The sequence below is a fragment of the Caloenas nicobarica genome, chromosome 14, assembly GCF_036013445.1.
Source record: "Caloenas nicobarica isolate bCalNic1 chromosome 14, bCalNic1.hap1, whole genome shotgun sequence".
Lineage (NCBI taxonomy): Eukaryota > Metazoa > Chordata > Aves > Columbiformes > Columbidae > Caloenas > Caloenas nicobarica.
In genome coordinates this window covers 17,002,036-17,023,674 of record NC_088258.1, presented here as the reverse complement: position 1 = coordinate 17,023,674, position 21,639 = coordinate 17,002,036, and the positions used below count along the sequence as shown (strand labels likewise).

Below are 21,639 nucleotides of genomic sequence, written 5' to 3'. Positions count from 1 at the left end.
TGAGCCTCGCGGTTGCCTTCAAAGGCCAAATGTAATTTTAGGACTGTACAAATGTAACTACTCCTACATTTATACAGTCCTAAAATTACATGAAGCCCTCTGAAGGCAACCGCAAGGCTGTTGTGGCCCCTGGTGAAAACGGGTTGGACACCCTTGTTTTATGGTCTAAAATAAGTTTTAAACGCAAATGTGAAAGAGTTTAGTAGCAGCCAACCAAAAATGAGAACCACAGTACGGTATTTGGTACAACAGTTGGCAATATGATCCAATTTGCAAAGAAAAAAGTGTTCAGGTATCAGCATAAAGTTTCAGAAATATGGCACATGCATGCGCTAAATCAAAAATAGTTCCAATATTATATTAATTTCTGCCAGTTTAAAAATACTCCTTTCTACTTTTCTCTGAGTCCTACTGCATATTAAAATGCAAATATATATGTTATAAAATAATTTCAAATTTTCCTATATTAAAAGATTCTATAGCATAATCCTGAGCCTGTGGCAAATTTACAAATGCACTGTAAAGTGCATCTGCATTAATGGTGTCAACTTGAATAAATATGCAAAAAAGAGAACATGTTAGCAGCTCTACAATTTATTTTCCCTTACTTAGAAAAAGAAAAAACCGACAACAAAAAAACCAAAACACAACAACACACTGCACACTGCAAGCGCCAACATGTGACAATGTGAAAGAGAGAACTGAGAGTGTTCATCTGAGTGTGTCTCACTGCCCTGATGATGGCATTTTACTAGAGGGAGATGATATTGGGAAATCAATACCCAGTATAAATAAGAGGTCCGGAGCACGTTCCCCACGTTGACGTGAGGGAAGCGGCCGCGCTGTCCCTGCGCCAGCGACCCTCGCAAAGCGCCGTCCTCCCCGCTCTGCGGCAGAGGTGACTCTGGCCCGGCCCCAGCTCCGTCCACCTCATCATCATAGCACCATTTGGGTTGGAAGAGACCCTCAGGATCACCGACCCCAACCATAACCCAACGCCAGCACTAACCCACGTCCCTGAGAACCTCGTCTAAACGCCTTTTCAACCGCTCCAGGGATGGTGACTCCAGCCCTGCCCTGGGCAGGCTGTTCCAATGCCCCACAGCCCTTTGGGGAAGAAATTGTTCCCCAGATCCAACCTCAACCTCCCCTGGCGCAACTGGAGGCCGTTTCCTGTGCTCCTGGCGCTTGTCCTATCTCCCTGCAGCGAGCCCAGGAAAACTGTCCGTCCGAGGGGCTGCAGACAGGCACCGTGGCCCCAACGGCCTGTTCGGGACACTGACCCGTGAGGTACCGGGAAACACTGAGGTACCAGAGCCCTGGCTGAGGAACACGGGCCGGACTTCAGTCAAGCCGGGTTTTGCTGCTTAAGAAATGCAACTGATCAGTAACAAAGAATTTGTAACAAAGAGGAAAAGCCCCCGTACCTCACGTTGACGCTTGCACTGTGCGCGCAGACACACACGAGGGGGAGGGCGTCGCCTCGACGCCAGGGCCCGTGGGGAGGCCGCCTCAGCGGCCCCGCCGCTCCGCCTCAGCCGCCTCGCGCTCGAAGCGGGAAAACTCGCCAGGAGGACCGCGCCGCCCCGGTCCAGCAGGGGGCGCCGCCTCAGCGGCGGGGAGCGGGCGGCGGCTGCCGCGCGCGCGCCGCTGCCCGGCGGCCATGGCGGCGCTGCTGGAGCACGAGAGCCAGATCTTCCTGGAGCTGTTCCACCGCGACGGGCTGCTCGTCTGCGCCCGCGGGCTCGGCGTCGACCGCCTGCTGCTGCGCTTCCTGCGCCTCTACTGCGAGCCCGCCAGCCTGGTGCTGGTGCTCAACACCGGCCCCGCCGAGGAGGTGAGGGGAGACCCGCAGCGGCCTGCGCCCGCCCCGCCCCTTCACCCCGACCGGCCGCGCCGCTCGGGTTTGGCGGGAGCGGCCCTGTCAGCGCCCCGGGCCGGGGAGGGCCCGGGGAGGGCCCGGGGAGGGCAGCGGGTCCCGGCCTGGGCGCTGCGCCCCGGGCTTTGCGGTTCCTGAGGAGAAGTTGTCAGACCAGACGCGTTTGGGATCAAATCAAGGCCCGAATTTCTCCTCATGCAGCGCGATGGTGTCCTAATAATAATAACCTTATCTCCGTAAGCTGTAAATAGCAGAAATCAGTGAGCAGCCAGCGAGCAGAAAGGGGTGAAACTTGCAGACGGGTTTGTCCTGTTTGTACAGAAAATGCTGCTGTGTTTTGCCTGGGAGCGGGGAGAGCTCCCGCCATCAGGAGGTGAAGTTCTGGGGATTTTTTGTAGTGACCCGAAGTGAATAAATCTCACGGCTGGAGTTCATATGGTGAAGCTTGATGTATGTGCCCTACCTGCTCTTGTTGTCCTTGCTAGCCGGTGGGTGGACTAAACAACGACCTCCTCCCAAGTTCTCTGTTAAGTCGGTGTTAAAATTGCCTATTATCTGAAAAAGAGCTATTAAAATATAAGAAAATGTTCAAGTATTGTGTAGCTAGTACTGAGAATACATAGATTTTTGAATCACACTGGGGGAGTTTGAAACTGGACAAAGCATACCTAAGTAGAAAAAAATAATGGTAATTCTGACCTCGTTAGGTAGTATCTTATACTGTCATGCTCTTAATGTGTTTTCAACAGCTTCTCAAAATTACCAGAGTATGTGTAATCAAAGTTTCATCAGTTACCACAATGAAGTGTTGCATTTTTATTGCATTTGGTTTAGGAGTATTTTATCGATCAGCTGAGGTCAGACGGAGTTGTTCATCTTCCTCGGCGTGTTACCAATGAAATTACAAACAATACTCGATATGAATTTTACACACAAGGAGGAGTCTTCTTTGCAACAAGTCGAATCCTTGTGGTAGATTTCCTTACCGACAGAATTCCTGCAAACCTCATTACCGGTAAGAGTTTAATGAAATAAAGGTGAGACTGTTCTGTTTGAAAATACACAAAGCTTAATTCTGTATGAAGAGTTCTACTAGCTGGTATTGAGGCCGAAGAAGTACTCCTTTTTTTCTCCACAAAGACTGAGATAAAATGAGCAAATATGTAGTTTGTTTCTTGGGGTTTTTTAAATTGTTTTCTTTGCTCCAAACTAGCTTGCTTGACTTAATCATACAATTTGAAAACATCCACCTTTTTTTTTAGATATTGGATCATGCATTTGTATGGCTTTCTGATATCAGTAGCTGGCTACAAAACAAATGAGCAGTTAAATTATGCTCTTGACATAAAAAACATGAAATTCATACTGGCTTTTAAAGGAGAATAATTGAACTTGGGGAAATAGTGTCCTGTGGTCTATAGGACACTGGCCTATGATTAAATGGCCTGTGATTAAAACTGATGTTGGATGTCATGTTTTATCAACAATGCACACTACCTATTTTTCGCATGAACAGATTTCTCCGGATGGCTTTTCCCATCAAAAAATAGCAATATCTTACTAATCTTTGTCTGGACGCACCTTGGACACTATCTGAATAGCAGTATTTTGAAGTAATGCTGTAACTATCCTTGTAAAGATGTTGGGAATAGCTCGGGACCTTTTTTGGTGTTATGTAGAAGTTATACATGAAAGATGCGTTATCTTTTCCCACTCATGTTCTGTTCCCCTACTCCCCCAGCCACTGCTATTTTTATGTTCTTGTCTAAGCTGGAAACCCTGTTACAGCCTGCAGAGCTAGTAAAATAGATATCAGAGAGCCAGGAATATAAGAATATTTTACTGCTATCTAAATGTTAACATCTTAATGGCTAAATATAACTGAATATTGAATGCTTAGAAGAATGTAAGTTTCCGCTTCAGAAACTGTATCCTCTTCCTTTTAGTCAAGGTATGACAAGCTCCGATCTGTGAAACAGTTCGAACAGTTTTACGCTGGAGCCAAAGGACACCAGATTTGTCAATTCTGCTATTTCTAGGTTAGAAATGTGAACACATTTTCTGAGCAACCTACTTTAGTTTCTCGTCTTCCCCTTGACTGCTTCCTCTCTACCTTTTTGCCCTACCAAAGAGGAAGGACAAAAAAACCAAACCAAAACAAAAAAACCCCACAAACAAACAAAAACCCCACCTTTGGACTCTGCCAGTATGAAAAGAAGAAATACATTGAAGATTTAAAAAATAGCCCTGTCCTAGAATGATAGAATGACAGTTGTACTAGTTTTTGCATTGCCACTAGAGGTCAGTGTGACAGCAGCCTTGACAGACCTGCTTCATTTGAAATGTGGGTAACACGGAGTTCTGTCGGAAACGTACATTGTGTGTGAAATTGTACAATAAAAGCTCGTAATAGTGTTTCTTGAGGAGTTACCATGAACATACTTTACTTTTTTTTTATTTCGCTGGGTGTTACAAATGTTTATAAAATCGATGTGGAGTCACATGTGAATTAACATCTGGTGAACTCATAAATTCAGCTAAATGAAGGTCAGAAATTATCACTGCAGCAAAGAATTATTATTCCTGGTGGTTTGGGCCAGACAGAAATGATATACTTAATAGCACAGTAAAACTGATCCAAGGTGCTGTAGTAAAGCGTGGCAAGTTGTTTCTGCCAAGGCTTACACGGCATTATGAACTCACTTCAAAGCAGAGGAATATTGACTGAAAGCAGGGAGGTATTAGGGTAAACACAATGTCTATGTCTCCCGTAAGGTCCTTGCAGAGTCAGAAGACAAACTGGAACGTGTTCAGAAATCAGTGTGATCATTATTATGTCCTGAAAAATTTGCTTCATAGGAGAGATGCAAGAATATCTAGACAGAAAAATACCTTGTAGTGGATTATTCCGTGACTTGATCATGAATGGCAGCAGTTACACGGAATTCTTTTTCTTATAAATGCTTTTTAATTTACAAAGCAAACACATGTCAAAAACAATGGCTGGGTGCTGAGTTGAAGAAATTTGTTACAGAAATGAAACGCACTGTAAGTTTGTCAGCTTCTGTTGGTACAATGTAAAACCTGTGATGTTTGATGTCCTTTGCTTCCATTTTCGAAAGGCATTTATCATTCACTGGAAGCTGTGAGCAGATAAAAGTACCACAGAGGCCTCACTTCGCTGGGGGGGAGTGAAAAAAATGTAATGTGCTATTTAACACAATGAAGTGTAAGAAAAAATAAGGCTTGGTTTTAACAGGGCTTGGCTGAGTGAAGTGCAAATCCTGGAAGTGTTCACCTCAAGGACTTAATGTAGTTAAACTGTTGTTTCACTTCTCTGTACTAAAATGGATCTTTTTTTCTTAACACACCCATAGCCATGAAGGACATTGGAGGTGTACTCACACAGCTGATCGTACTTTCTGTCCTCGAGACTGAACATGAATATCAGAAGGTGTAGAAAAGCAAAATAAATGTTTTCAGTAGTTCTTTGATTATGTAAACACTTGAACTATTGCCAGTGAAACGTACTTGGCAAGTCTGTAATTCCAGAACTTCTCTAACAAAATAATTCAAACATCACAATCTTGAACATACCAAATTTTCTTTGTTGTGAAATTGTGTCTTGCGTTTCCTTTTACCCTTTTAAAAAGGCTCAAGTTTTGCCTTAGGAGTAAAGAATTTTCAAAGATAAGAAGTCCTGCACAAGTTTGGGAGTTGGTTTGTTTTTCTTTTGCTTGGTTTTGTTGTTGTTTGTTTTGTGTGGTTTTGTTTTGGTCGGTTGGTTTGTGTCGTGTTTGGGGTTTGTTTGTTTGTTTTTGCTAAAGATGCATCATTAACCCAGTTCTGTTATTTGGGGGTTCCGTGGTACTGAAACTGTGGAATTGCTTGGTTTGAACTCTGGAAAGTTTATCCAACCATCATTTTAGAAAAATTAAATTGCTATTGTACTTTATTTAAGAAAAAAAAAATTAATAAGAGTTTTGAGGAAGAAATCTATACAAAATTGGAGCTTTCTTTACTTGTAACTTGAAAACCTTTTATTTTGCCAGGCATTTTGGTATACAAAGCGCACAGAATCATTGAGTCCTGTCAGGAAGCATTTATTTTGCGACTTTACCGCCAGAAGAATAAGGAAGGCTTCATTAAAGCTTTTACAGATAACGCGGTTGCATTTAACACTGGCTTTTGCCAGGTGGAAAGAGTGATGAGAAATCTTTTTGTCAGCAAACTTTATCTGTGGCCAAGGTAAGGCACCTATTTACTTCATTGGAGAGTGAAACGTAAAAGAAAGATGAAGGATGTTACAAAGGGTTCCAAAGAAAAGTAGCCACACTGCTAATCTGTGTTCCCTCTTGTATTCCCAAACAAATTTCATCTGGTTTTTGACAGAAGAAGTGGTCTTAAAGATGCTAAATTTCTCTAAGTATTTTTCAAAATAGACCAAAATTAAATGTGTAAAGAGCCGAACCCTATGGTATAGCTGTCCTTCCAGGCAATAGAAATCACAGCAGAAAGTTACATTCTTAATAATTTAAGGAAAACTGCACTTATTAAACAGATTACTTAAGCTATGAAGTAACAGGAATAGAGTCTGTCAGTTGTGCCATTCATGGAGGCTTTTGTTTCCCACTGGGATGAAACTCCGTGGATGGATCTCTTTCTACTTGTCGTCGCAAGTCAGGAACGTCGCAGGATCTGCTAGTGGATCCATGTGATTCCAAAGCATTTATGGACCCTTTCCAGTTTCTCTTTTACGAGATTTTTTTGTTGTTGTTGTTTAATAGTTGTTACGTGTAATAATGATGTAGAATCTAGTGCAGTAGTTTTCCACGGATCATTCACCAGCACTGTAGGCTCGCATCACTAGAATGACTACAGTTATAATTGTGGCATAGGTGGTTATCTGAGGCTGTTCACAAGACTGCAGTCTTCACATCAGTAGAAACTGATTTATTTTGCAATTAACTTACTTGTTTACATTTAAAACAAGCATAATTGTAGTTTATACAAACTTTTGAATAATTGCAGGTCAAGCAAACCATCCATGTAAATCTTAATAAGCTGTTTTCCTCTTAGATTTCATGTAGCGGTGAACTCATTTTTAGAGAAGCATAAACCTGAAGTGGTGGAAATCCATGTGTCGATGACTCCTGCTATGCTTGCTATCCAGACTTCAATCCTGGACATTTTGAACGCGTGCCTGAGAGAACTCAAACGTTACAATCCAGCTCTTGAAGTAGAAGATCTATCTTTAGAAAATGCTATTGGTAAACCTTTTGACAAGGTAACCGTTTTGATAGTTTTGCTCTGTCTAACTACAGGGATGTAGATCTTCAAACTGTCTGCCATGCAAACAAAAATATTATGTGTAAAATAAAGAACCATCAGCAACTGAGTATTCTCCCATGACATGTTTATTTCTGGTACAAGGACAGAAACTGTTCATCTGTAATAGTGACGATGCAGTTGCCAGGAGGGTTTTTGGTGTATTTGTATTATTGTTCTTCATTTCCAAAGTCTCTACAGTAAGAAATCCTGATTCACGGTGTGTTAGTAGCATAAAGATGGCTGATTTCAGCTCAGAATACTGCAGAGATAACTATGCAGTTATTTCCACACAACCCCCTTGGTTTTTTCCTCTTGAATTTCCTGCTTGCAGTTTTTATTTTCCCCAGTAGCAGCACTGTATACAATACGTAATATGCACATGCATGCATCCGTTGTATCTTTTAATCCCAACATATGCCATTAATTGTGTGTGCATTATTTTTGGCAGATATGCAATGTTTGGTGTACCAATGCTTTCTGTAGGGTAAAATCAGAAACTTCAGCCATCATAGTGGAAAATGGTTATTTGTTACCCATGATTTAATCTTGATGTGAGGCCTTCTGTACTTAAATATTTTGAAATTTTTTTTCTTGTGCTCTGTAGGTTGCATATCTGCATGGTACTTATTTTGAAAATTTGATGACCTTGTAATGTTTTTTACTTTGCCTAAGTAAAGGATACTAGATACTAAAGGTGCAGGCCAGTACCAGTGAAATAAGGAGGTTTTTATTTTACTAGTATTTTTTATTGTATGGGAGGAAAAGTATGTACTGAAAGCACTAAGTGATATACATCTGCTAATTGTCGAAATGTTTTACGTAAAGGCATCTATATAATGTTAACTTTGCAAAAAATGATTGCTTATCAAAACAAATACCTCACAATCACATCTTGAATTAGATATGTTTATTAACTTTGATAAACTAGTGGCATTCCCTAAAAAGGTAAAAAAAATTATTTTGGTTAATATACTATATATTTGACATCCTGAACTTCTCAACTTATGTTTCTAGACAATACGTCACTATTTAGATCCTCTCTGGCATCAGCTTGGAGCTAAGACAAAATCTTTGGTCCAGGATTTGAAGATACTACGTACTTTGCTACTGTACCTAACTCAGTATGATTGCATCACTTTCCTTAATCTTCTGGAGTCACTGAAAGCAAGTGAAAAAGCTTTTGGTGAAAATTCAGGTAAATGCTGAATAACCATACAAGTTAATGCATGAAGCAGGGAAATGTTGACATTTTTAATTAACATTCCCAAGCATAAGAAAGTATCTAATTAGGTTTTATATAACCAGCCATAAGGACGTAGGTTTTTATTGACAGATAATGCTTTCATCTTCCCACTTAACTGCTGTTACTTAACAGTGTGAGATTCGCATTACAGTTCTGTCTTGTATTAATCTAGTAATTACACAGCAAGCAGGTAACACGGGTATTCCAGAGGAGAGGTTGGGGCTTTTTTACTGGAAAGGGTTGAAACATGTACACGTTGCAAATGTCAAACTACTGCTGCTTTCTTTTCCTCTTTAGGTTGGCTGTTTCTTGACTCCAGTACTTCAATGTTTGTCAATGCTCGAGCTAGAGTTTATCGCATTGCAGATGAGAAACTGAATCAGAAAGGCAAAGTCCCTGAAAAAAGTGATGTAAAGAAGGAAAATGGTACTGATCATTCCTAATTTTGAGAGTGTCACACGATTTCAAACGCTCTGCATATTATTACTTGTGCTATGATTCCCTACATGATCATACACAGCTCAAGATCTCAATCTGTTAGCTGGGATAAGCTGAGACAGAATCTTAGTTCAAAAAGTATATAATAAACAACAAGAAACAGAGTCACAAAGAAGTAAGGGGTTCTAAGCTTGCTCAGAGGATCATTGGGAGAGATTCTGTGGAATTGTTCTGGAACTACATTGGTGTTTAGCTTGACCTTTTTTATTTTATGTGAAGGGGTAGGAGGCTGCTGTTGCTTTTATCAAAAAAATGTAATCAGGAGTTTCAGAACTGAAGAATGAGTGAATATTTTAACTTTTCGCTTCACTAAAGCACTTATCACCATTTTTACATGTTTCTGTAAGAGTGCCGTCCAACCCATTAGCATAACAAGTTGCACACGTAGGCTGCTGAATATCGTATTTGCCAACAACCATCATGCCATTGACATCTAACCACTAATTTAAAGTTCTGAAGGGTATTTTGGCTGTGAGAGCTGCTGTGTTCACTCTTTCTTTGTTTCAGAACTGAAAAGGGAACTGGTTCTAGAAAGTAACCCCAAATGGGAAGCTTTGAGAGAAGTACTGAAAGAGATTGAAAATGAGAATAAGAACAGTGAAGACCTTGGTGGTCCAGGTAAGAGAACACTAAACAATGTGAATTTTCACAGTACAGCCAGCCTTCTACTTGACTTTTGAGAGAAGGAGCCTAACTCTTTACTGTAGTTTATTAAAGAGCTAGTTTTAATAGTTTTTGGACTTCAGACAACTTTAAGTATATGTGTACACATACTATGCAAAACTAAATAGTTTTACATAAACTCCTCTTTAGTTCTCGTTCTAAAAGAGAAATGCTGCTGCTTGCTATGCAATGCTGTTTAGGAAAGAACCTGTATTATTACTGAAAAATATTTTAACTTACATTTCAATATTGTATTGATACCTTAGTCTCAAAATCAATAAAACTAACAAGGTGGAAATTTATAATAGTCAAGGTACCATTCACTTGTTTCTCAAGTTCAGGTTAAAAAAAAAAATGGGGGTTCTGTCTTGTGCCCTTTCCATCTCTCACATTCTTCTCGTGGACCTGAAAATTGGCTTCTCCAGGAGAAGCAGCTAAATGGACTAGAATGTAGAAGGCAAGTGTGTTTCTAACTAACAGCTTTGCTGCCTTTCCTATTTTAGGGCTTTTCATCCCCTGAAATTTCACCAAGTTTTATTTTAGGAAATAGTAAGGGTAAAAAAGTGCTCTTTTCTCCCACCCACAGTGTTCTGACTCTGGATGAGAACTGGCTCTCTCACCTAGTGTTGTAGGAGTTAATCTGAGTCAGCTTGTGGAAAATTGTTATTCAAGGCCCACAAATGTCAATAATACTGTGTGAAACATGTATTTTTTAGACTCTTCAACACAACTGACAAAGGCTTTAAATTAGAATGGTCTAAATTATGTTCTCTCTTATTCCATGTTAAAAAAAAAAAAGTAATTGTCAGTATATTTCAACGCGTGCTGTATCTGCCTCGCTTCAGCTGGTCAAAAGGAAAACCTCACTCATTTATATAGTGTAAGGATAGCAAATGCTGAACTTCCATTAAGGTTCCCTAACCTCGTTTGATACAAAACTTCACGCAATTTAGACTCCCTGAAAGTCCAGAGCAACTGTGACAACCAAACTGATGGCGTTTGACAGGCATGCGTCTGGGAACGTTAAAAACCATTTGCTCTAGGAATGTCTTGTAGCTGGAGAAGAAGTACAGCAGAACAGATAATAAACATGATATTGTTTCTTGACTGCAGGGCAAGTGCTTATTTGTGCCAGTGATGACCGAGCTTGTGCACAGCTCAGGGAGTATATTATTGCTGGAGCAGAAGCTTTTTTAACAAGACTGTATAATAAAACCTTCGGAAAGGATGAGAAAGCTGCAGAAGTGTGGATTGCGGACAGAAAAGCCATCAAGTCCAAAGGAAACGCCAGACCAGACACTGGGCCTCAAGCCAAGAAAGCCAAGCTCGCCGCTTCTTCAAAACAAAATAAAAACAAGAAACAGCAAGACCAGACTATAATCCAAATGATAGGGAAAGCTGAGGAGGAAAAGAGAGAGGAGTTAGAGGCAGAAGACAACAAACAATTAAGCAGTAGCCCAGAAAATAATACTGAAGAGACCGTTCCTGAAGATTTCCATGTGAACTTACCCTCGGATTGTTACTATGGTATTTTCAAGGACCCACTGACAATTATTCATCCGTTGCAGGGTTGCACTGATCCCTATGCACTCACTCGGGTACTGCACGAAGTAGAACCAAGATACGTTGTGTTATATGATGCAGAACTGAGTTTTGTTCGGCAGCTGGAGATCTACAAGGCAAGCAGGCCTGGGAAGCCTTTGAGGCAAGTTTTGATTCCTGTTTAGCCCTCTTATTATTGAAAGAAAAAAAAAAAGGCATAATGTCTGATGTAACCAAAAAGTAATTTTTACTTCCCAGCGGGTATTTAGTTCCTTAAAAGCAGAAACATACCTGTGAAAGAAAAAAAAAAAAGTTAATTCCTTCTTCTACAAGACCTCTGCTGAAATGATCTTAGTGGCAATACATCCATTTCGAGGTGCTGTAGTCTCATTTCAAACCACCTCTGTAGGTATGGTTTTCACACAATAAGCTTCATTTTGGATTTAATTAATTTTCAGATTTCCTGATGTCTGGTCATGCTGAAGACCAGTAATTCAGAAACTGTAAAAAAAAAAAAGGAAAATGCAATAAAGAAAATGAGAAGTATTTGCAGTTACTCTCAGGATTTGTAGTTATACTTCCATATTGTGTGTGTGTGTGTGTGTATATATTTGATACACTTGTAAATTGCAAAACTCGCTTTTAAGAACAGGTGTTACAGATTAATTAAAAATACAGAAAACTTAGAATCGAATATACTATGATTTTTGGCATTATCTTTCATTTATATGGCTGCCTGATACAGCATTTCTTGAAGACAGTAAACTATACCTCTACCTCTCTGAAAATAAATTTCTTAAGTCTTAGAATGAACACGCTTTACTTACTACAGTTGAAACACCATTTATTTGTGTATGAAATTATTACTCTTGAATTATAATGCTTTCTACTTTAATCACCTTATGAGAATTATTTGCATAAATTTAACAGAGCACTTGCAATGTTGCAGTCAAAGATTTGTATATATGCAACAGAACTGAAAATGGAAATCAGTTTGGCAGTATTTAGTGTGTCTGTACCTGACATCCAGGTAAGGACTCTCTAGTGCAGATACAAATAAAAGAACTCGCAAAGTATATTGCATGAGGATAATTACTGGGTTATTTGTGCATTTTATTTTTAATTGCCTAATCAGCATGTGTTGTATCTACCTCTAGCATCATGTTCCCACAGTTCAGAGCGAGAAAATCAGGTGCAGTCATGCAAGTAAGGGCTAGGAGATGCACCGCATGAAAAAAGTAATAGGAATAAAATCATAGAATGGTTTGGGTTGGAAGGGACCTTAAAGCTCATCTGGTGCCACCCTGCCTTAGGTAGGGCCACCTTCCACAGCCCAGCCTCCAAACCCTGCCAGTCTGTCCAAATGTGTAACACCTCCATTAAAACGTGTTGGAAAAAAATGACTGTGCTGAAAAGCTATAGGCAATTAATTCCTTAAGGTAATTATTAATTCTTTTATGTTCCATATAAATCCTCGTTTGTGGAATAATACTTCAGTTGTTGGTGTGTTCATCTCTGCAAGATAAATGACAGCTTGTTCTTTGCAGAACCTGCTATTTCCTTGTACAAATATATAATTTTTAAATCTTGGATGCTGCTGTTCCTAACCCAGGATGATTGCGGACTCTTTAGTTTGTTACATATATTCTACTGGGAAGATTTTAAAACCAGTAAGAAAGTCACTCCTCCATTATCCTTGCTTTGTGTCCTTACTGAACGGTGGCTGAATCTCAGTCCACGCTGGTTGAATCCAGAGTTGCAGTGAGTGTGTCTGCGTGGGGAGGAGAGGGAGCTCTGGCTGCGAGAACTCTCGTTGCTGATTTTGGAATATCTGTACAGAAAAATGTGTTTTTTTCACTTGCCTTTTTTAAGGCAAATACTAGCTTGTCAGGCACTTACTGTTACTAATCTTAAGTATTGGTTGTGGAGTTTTTTAATTGAATATGAATTTTTGTGTTTTTTCTTTTTTTTCCTCCCCTCCAAACCTACAGGGTTTATTTCCTCATATATGGGGGCTCAACAGAAGAACAGCGCTATCTCACAGCTCTGAGGAAAGAGAAGGAGGCCTTTGAAAAACTCATTCGGTAACAAAATCAGTTTACTGCCTTTGTTATTGTTACATCGGTTACATTTTAAATAGAGTGAAGTTCTTAACTCTGTGAAGGCTTTAAAGAAACTTTTAATTTAATTGCACTTCAGATGTTGAGCTTTCCCACTGAGAATCAACAAACAGTCAAAACCTTTTCAAAGCACCTGGTATTTTATTTATTAATTTGGGGGGGGGTTAATATTAAATTTCAAAGGCTAAACAGCGCCACTTGTATTTTTGTCAAATTGTCTATGAATTTCATTTCTGGAAATGTATTTTGGTCTGCAGGTAGCATTTCTTGTAAGATATTTCTAAGGCTTTTATGACTTAAGTTGTTTTGGGGAACAACAAAATTATTTTCTTAGACTACATAAGACAGTGTTTTTACTGACAGTGTCTTCTCACCAGGTTGTACTGCTGTTACTGGTCTATAGTTCCTTTGTTTCATATGCCCTGAGAAGTTCTAAAAATAAATCAGATGCTAAAAATTGCTAACAAAAATAAAAATTGAAAATAAAAATGTTGCATATAGCCCAACAATCTAGAAAAAGTAGTAAATTGCATTTCTGATCAGATTTGCATTAAGTATTAAACTACATATAATTTTACATCTGGCTGAAGGGTATTAAAGTATTTTGATCTATTTTTCTCATGTAATTGTGGGTTTTGGTGTTTGTGGGTCCTCAGAGAGAAGGCTGGCATGGTTATTCCTGAAGAAAGAGAAGGAAGAGATGAAACAAACTTGGACCTAACCAGAGATGCTAAACCTGCCTCTGCTGCTGCTGACACGCGCAAAGCAGGTGAGCAGTTCCTCAAGGTGCTTTGCAGCTCTGAGCCTGGAAAAACCTGTAACTATTGCGTTTAAATCCTGTCCAAAGCGTCTGGGTCGTAGGCGCGTTGCACACTGTGCAGTCTTGGTGGTACGGAAATGTTATCTCCCGTGTTCCATCCACCTTTGTGCAATGACGATGAATCATGTTTCTCATTGAAAAGCAAATATAGATTAGTGAAGCATTTTACCATTAAGACAGACACCACCTGGATCGTTTCTAGGCAGCTTGCTGGTTATGGACTGTCTAGTATTGCTTGTAGGGAGGTGGAGAGACATGAAAACATTAAAACTGAAGCCCGCAGATAGTCAGAGGTTGTGGTGTCCTTGAACAAGTAGATGCTGGGGACTTCTTTTGATCCTGGCAAAACAGCCGGCCTGGGGAAACATCAGCAGATTGGGGGGTTTGTCTGCTTGCTGTGAAATAAAGCATCTTTTTTCTTCTGTTGCAGTGGTAACCACATCTTTGCTCCTTTCCTCTGACATGTATACTCTGTCTTCGTCTTACAGCTCTGCCCCTGTTTTCTTTGCTGTCATTTTTGGAATCCTGCTCTCCTTTACCATATGCTCTCTCATCTTTGTTGTTACATCTTTTGTGGCCTTGATCCTTCAGTTTTTTCATGTGATCTGTAGAGGCTAAAGTATAACTCCTACAATAAAACGCCATATTTCTGTGGGAAACAGCTGGAAATAAAAAGCGCCAGTTTTGTTATCTTGTTTTGCAGGCAATTTTTCAAAGATTTTCCTGATGTATTTAAATCATTTTCATCTACAGTTTAACGTATTTCGTTGTCACATATACAAAGCTTATAGCAGGTAGCATGATTGTTCTCTTAAACTGCAGAGCGTGCTCCATGAACTAGTGTATATAATTAGACATCTGATTTTTCTCTATAACAGTGAAAAACTAAATAAGGTCTGGATTGATAATACTGCTGAATTTGAGGTATAATTTGAGATGTCGAATCTGTGCGTTACAGAAGCATTGGCAGCACACAGGAAAGTATACAAGCAGAGTCGGGGGTCAGAAGCGTTAGGTTCACTGTATTTATTTTGCTCTTTAGGTGGACAGGAGCAGAAGAGTGTTCAGCAAACTGTAATAGTGGATATGCGGGAATTCCGGAGTGAGCTTCCATCACTGATTCATCGTCGTGGTATCGACATCGAGCCGGTCACTTTGGAGGTTGGAGATTATATTTTAACTCCTGATATCTGTGTAGAGCGGAAGAGTATCAGTGATCTGATTGGTTCCTTAAACAACGGCAGGCTGTACGCACAATGCGTTTCTATGTCCCGTTACTATAAGCGACCAATCCTCCTGATTGAATTTGATCCTAACAAATCCTTCTCCTTGATTCCACGAGGCTCTCTGCATCAGGAAATTTCCAGTAATGATGTTACTTCTAAACTAACTCTTCTAACGCTCCATTTCCCGAAGTTACGGATCCTGTGGTGTCCCTCTCCCCACGCTACTGCTGAACTGTTTGAAGAGTTAAAAGAAAACCATCCCCAACCCGACGCAGAAACAGCAATGGCCATCACGGCAGATTCTGAAGTTCTTCCCGAGTCAGACAAGTATAACCCCGGTCCTCAGGACTTTCTGTTAAAAATGCCAGGTGTTAATGCAAAAAACTGCCGTGCCTTAATGAACCACGTTAAAAGCATTGCAGAGCTAGTGACGCTGTCAAAGGACGAACTCGCCAAAATTTTGGGTAATGCTGCAAATGCCACGCAACTCTTTGACTTTATTCACCTGACCTACGGAGAGGCAATGGCTAAAGGAAAAAGCAAAAGGTGACTAATGAGATTGTTCAACATGGGGCACAGATAAGCTTTTCTTGCACAGTACTTTGGCAAAGTGCATGAAATACTTTAACAAATGCCCTCTAAGATAACAAGCTCTTTCTTGCTAATGCTGTTCCATCAGTTTTAACATTTGAGTTAATTATTACTGAAGGCAACTTTCAAGAGGAAAAAAAAATGTTTTTAAAAGAGAAATGCAAATGATTTTTATTCTGTCTACAGCACTTTAACCAATTCTATGATAGCACTCAATGAACTAAATGAAGTTCTTCACCAAGCCCATAAGAATTAAATGCTAAGACCAATTGATCAAGGTGTTTCTTTTGAAAGTTATGTCTTGTTAAAGCTAAAAATGTACTGTGTTTTGATTAGTTTCTGTGACGTGCCACATGACCTATCATTTTGCTTTTGCCCTTTTTATTAATGTCTTACTCTCTGGCAACTGCCAATTTCCAGTTGACACTGATGGAGCGATTTGAAAGACATTGTGGTCTTTTGTCAGGAGTTCGTTTAGAACATACTTGACTCAGTCATGAATTTGTTACACCTTGTTTTTTTGACATTCCAAAGTCAGTACAGCTCTATGTTGCTAGATTTTGCAAAGTGCCTCCCTCTGGTACAGACTGGATAGATTCTGCAGTGGCACAATGCAGCCGAATTCTCAGCGTGCCTTACTTATGCTTCTAAGACGCCTTATTTTTTTTCATCAGTTTTGATAGCTCTTTCACCTCATTCACTTGAAAGTGGAAAATCCAGGTATACCTTTGGGCCTATTCCTTTATACCAGAGCGTATTTCCTCTCATAAAATGCAGTACTTTTTAAAGAAAGATTTTCCAAAAGTGTTGACAGTTTTTTCCAATATTGTCTTCTTTCTGTGTCCTATTGTAGATGCATTTTTTTGTCTTAAATAGACCACCTGTCAATAAATTCACTAAAGCTATTGTCACCTGGAAGATGAATTTTTTTAGCGTTCTGTGTAGCATAAACCAGGGAAAAGTTATGCTCTCCATAGTTTGTCAATGTGTATATTGTTAAAAACATAGATTCTGCACTGAACTTTGATATGACAACTATGTAACAATCTGCCAGTGCCAACAGGGCTGGTCCTGTGTCATTAGGTGCTAATGTGTTTACATTAGCTATTTACATCTTTATCTATAATGACTTGCACATGCGTATTTGTACGATTCTAATGCTAACAACAGATTAATATAATATCCATCATTAAAGGAGGAAATGTTGATTTTTCTCTATTCAGGTGCAGTAAAAACTGTACTGTGCACTTTCAGGTTCAATGTTTACTGTGCATTTGAAGTATGAACTATAAATTTAACTTATAGTCTAGGACTGAGCTGTGACAGATTTCCAAAGTGAACATTTTTCTGCAGATGCAAACTTCAGTATTAAATATATCCGTAATAAGATTAAAATTTGTTCATTGTCTTGCTTGTCATTTGGCTGTATTGTTATTAGAACATTTTTATAATCTACATCTCAGGGTTTCTATTGTCCTATATTCTAATTTATTTAATATAAGAATTTGTCTTTTCATGAGACTTGCTTATTCAAAGCAATAAGACCCAAGTTCAGGGTTGAGAACGCCTGTAAAGTGGTGCTAAGAGAACAGAAAATCAGAGCAAGAACATAACTGTCCTGAACACGTGGCCTGTAGAGCCTGGTTCAGAAAAGGAGAGCTGAACAGCCTTTGAAAACATGTATTGTTGTGCATTTGCATCGTTACGATGGTACATTAAGATGTGTAAGGTGAAAATAAAGGGTATATGAAGAGGTTATAAAGTTGTAGCTTTGTGTTACACGCTAAATCATGATCACATAATGCAATTAAATAACTAATATTTGCTAAGTATTTATTTGCCATTTGTTTATGTATGTGGAATTTTTGTAAGGTTCTTTGATATTTTTTTTTCAATGCAGGATTTGGCTTTTTCTTTAATTAGACCACAAATAATATTGCTGTACGTTATTATTGCTTCTTGGTGATTTGGCATTTGACTGTGTTGGGCTGCAAGTTAGTGGTGTGTCCTTCTGGGGCAGGCGGTACAAGCACTGAACAGAGGTGGAGGAGTCTTGTCTCCCAAAAGCGCTTCACCCTGAAATACCCAACCAAAGATTCTCCTGGATGGAGGCGCAACAAGGTGTTTGGGGGAATGATGACATTCCATGGCCTTCTGGTGTTCTTCAGCTTGCTGTCATCAACAGGAATGAAATTCTGTATGTGTTCTTGTTATTGCTTGATGTTTTAACTTCAGGATTTTTTATATTAAAAAAAAATACTGCCCTCAGTTTGGGAGTGTCTCAGATTCTTTCTTACACGTTTCAAGGTCACTGAAGATGTGAAACCTGTGGCGTTTATAAACTGTTGGGAAATAGGTTAGTAAGTTGCTTGTTCCTGCAGTTTGTCCTAGGCTTTGATTGCACAGAGTTTCTTCTAAAACAGCAATAAACCCAAAATCTCTTAGGAATAAATGCAGCTTAATATACATTAACAAATACATTTGGCAGAGGATAGATGATGTTGTAGTTATCTGGGTACCGTTGCTGGTAGTGGTGACCCTCGGTGTTTCGGCTGCGCTTGCAGAGCGGTGGGTCCTTTTGCCGCGGGGTTCTCTGCCTGCAGCTCCCAACCAAAACAAACCTGCTTTTGCTGCCTCAACACCTGGAGTAGGGCTCTTCTAGTTCCAGCTGTACCCATCGCTTTTATTCATGCTTGCAAAACTTCAATGCAAACCAGTTGACCATAAATCCACACTGCTTATAAAATACGCAGCTGTACTGTAAAAAATGGACTCTTAAAAGTACCAAGGTTTAAATGTGGGGATTTCTGTGAACGCGAAGCTTTCTCATTTGCCAACTACAACCTAACTTTTAAAAATAAAAACCTTTGTCTCTTAAGCTTTCCTTAGTCATCCAGAATTCCAATTCTATGACTGTAGAAAAGAATCCAAAAGCAAACATCTGCCAAAAAAGTTATTAAATGCATACATTATTTATATGCCAAACAGCATAAAGAAATGTAACTGAGGGTCGTTAAAGGAATTTGTCATGTGTGGGCTTACTGACGATTTTTATTTCGGGCTCCAAAAGCTGAGTGCTAGCAAGGTTTACAATCCTTTTATAAGGACTGTTTTCTGTAGGATAGAGTCTCCTCACTCAAAGATAGCCTGAATTAATATTCGGTTGCTCTGTTTTCTACAATGTGTGGTTTTAAGAAATGCAAGTAGGGTCATAAACCAGAAAGTTCAGAAATGATTGCTCCAGGATTTGGTAATACTTTCTAATTGTAACTTATTTCATGTGTTCACTCTTTCTTGACATAAGAGCAAGAATTTCAGATATATGCAGAATTACCTCAAACTAAGCATAAACCCTTTTATGTTTTCCATAGGAAGTCCTTAACATCTACTTAACTGTGAGCTACTTTCTTGCATTGGAAATACACTCACTGGCAATATATGCACTCATTTTTCTTAATTTGCAATTGGATACACTTTTTTCCTAAAGTTTTCCACATTTTGCTATAGTTATCCTTTCCAAAACTTCCTCTCTCAAATACTGTTCCTAATATCCTCTTCCGGAGTTGGCTAGCAACCTAGTCAAGAATAAGACATAACTGATACATATATTTGTCAATAATATTTCTTGCTTCTCTATATTTTTTTTAATTTCCAGTTTATTCTAAGTTCAGCTTCAAACCGTGAAAATAATATCCCTCATCTGCTAGATGAGAGGGAAGAGTTAAACATCAAGAATCTTTGTTGATGTTTATCAGTGAAAAGTGACTGAACCACTAAAAGCAAGTTTGGTGAAGCTACTCGTGTAATTGTTGGGTATATCTCTTGTAAACTGGACTTGCTTTTGTCTGTTTATTTTTAAATCAAGGTTCAAGTTCTAACATGTATGGATTTGAAAGGCTGCGTGATCCATCTGGTACACAGTGACAGCAAAGACACTAAGTATTTGGTAATAGAAAACCTTTAAACCTTCCTGCCGCACTTGTTTCAATTGTTACGGGTGCATTTTGAAGTGTAACAATCCACTTTTTCTACAGCTTACAGAATGTGATGCTCTATTTCTGGTGCTTGCAGCCTGACAGCGTCTGTAAGGACCGCTGGTCGGAGCCGCGGGACACTCCCCACGCAGCGGTGCCCGGAGCGGAGATGCGCGATCGCCTCCAGCTGCGGCTCCACAGCCACGCTCCAGAGAGCCGGCGGACGAGTCCCATCCGCACCACGTCCCAACGAACACCTGCAGACGTGTGAGCCCTGTCGCGTGCAAACCTTGGGTGTGAGCACGGCCTGGCCAGCCAGCCTTCCAGGGAGGGCAGGTGTCGTAACCCAGGCTCAAACTGCAGCAATCAATCTGCTGTATTATAGTTTGTGTACCTATTACAGTAAATTGGGGTGTATTAAATATTAGCATTATACTGCACATCACTAGCTGACAGAAGTCATAATCAAGATTTTCTTTTGCACTTTAATATTTACTTGACAGAAGGTTTGAACGATCAAATACTAAGTTATCTGAAGTTTTTCCATAAAGTGTTACTGATATTCAAACCTACTGCATTTTTCGTTCTCAACTCAATCAGCTTCTTTGGGATCCCTGACATATTTCTAGTGGCTTGAATAACACACGCATTATTACTCAAATAGAGGAATTTCAGCTGATGCCCACCAGGAATCTCTGACTTTCCTTCACTCTTTATCAGCTTTGCCGATAGCGTGTAACGTTACACATACGCGTTCGCACGTGCACACAGAGTATCTGAGGTGTGGGTAACATGAGCCTGCACATCTTCAGTGTCCACAGCTCGGAAAATGACCCTGACAAAGTAGGCTAAGCCCAGCCCTGTTGCTATTTATAAACTGTTTGTTTAATTGGTGGACTGCACCAAGAATAAATAATGAGGTAATTCTGAAGATCATTCCCAGAACAGTCAGCTAGGATTGTTTCTGCAAGTCAGAGCTATCTCCTCTCCTGGGTTTGGTTTGCTTTGGTTTTTAAATGGTTTCATTATCTAAAGGTGAACAGCTTCTATCTAAATGCAATTTTAGGGACAGTACATTATTTCAAGAATGAAGCATTCTGCATGGGATGTTTTGAATTGTTTAGTGAATGTTAAAATTGTTAGAAGTTCAAATCCTAAAAGAGGTTGGAGATGAAGTTCCTTCCACGCAAAAAGGAAAAAAAAAAAAAAAGCTTTCAAGTACTTCTATACTTTTAGCCACTAAGGGAAGGCTGCCATCAGATTTTTTTTCCAAGCTATTGTACAGATCTTATTTACCTTGAGTAACAACAGTTTAAACTAGGAACTTAACTCCCAATTTTATCTTGGAAAAAACATTATAAAACACTTAAACAGGTATAGTAATTCCTTTTTCAGCTTTTTTTTTAACTCTTTCTCTGTAACAGGTTATAAAGGCTTGATGATTATAATAATAAAAAATTCCTTCTATTTTTGCTCCTATTATATTTTGCTTTGTTTCTTCTAATGTATCACAAGTATATATGGCTCCTCTGTCTTTGTGCACTAGCAAAGAAATGAGGTAACAAGTAGCACACAAAGTTCAGAGTTAAATAAAATTGCTGCACAGTAATGGGGTCAGCTTGCTCACAGGCTTGCTGGTGATTTCTTATATTAATACAATAATTGTCTTTTTTAGTGATTATGGACATAAGTTGAACTCATGTTACTTGACCCATTGCGGTTGAAAGAACACAACCTCTAGGCAAATACCAA

General features: G+C 39.5%; 1 protein-coding gene and 1 long non-coding RNA gene across 2 annotated transcripts in view; one reads left to right on the top strand and one right to left on the bottom strand.

The window, feature by feature from the left end:
• The first annotated feature begins 1,651 nt into the window (after window positions 1-1,651).
• On the top strand, window positions 1,652-18,144 carry ERCC4 (ERCC excision repair 4, endonuclease catalytic subunit). The gene is made up of 11 exons (XM_065644676.1): window positions 1,652-1,837; window positions 2,714-2,894; window positions 5,932-6,127; window positions 6,959-7,166; window positions 8,225-8,405; window positions 8,751-8,879; window positions 9,459-9,569; window positions 10,728-11,319; window positions 13,148-13,240; window positions 13,933-14,045; window positions 15,139-18,144. Exons 1-11 carry the CDS (start codon window positions 1,664-1,666, stop codon window positions 15,870-15,872), a joined length of 2,712 nt encoding a protein of 903 aa, XP_065500748.1. The 5' UTR covers window positions 1,652-1,663; the 3' UTR covers window positions 15,873-18,144.
• The window catches only part of LOC135994246 (uncharacterized), a 23,367-nt gene continuing 12,628 nt past the window's right edge, over window positions 10,901-21,639 (bottom strand). The window contains exons 2-3 of the long non-coding RNA XR_010606971.1: window positions 11,124-11,447; window positions 10,901-11,012 (exon numbers count right to left, since the gene is read on the bottom strand). This is a non-coding gene — a long non-coding RNA (uncharacterized LOC135994246). The remainder of the gene's footprint in view (window positions 11,013-11,123; window positions 11,448-21,639) is intronic.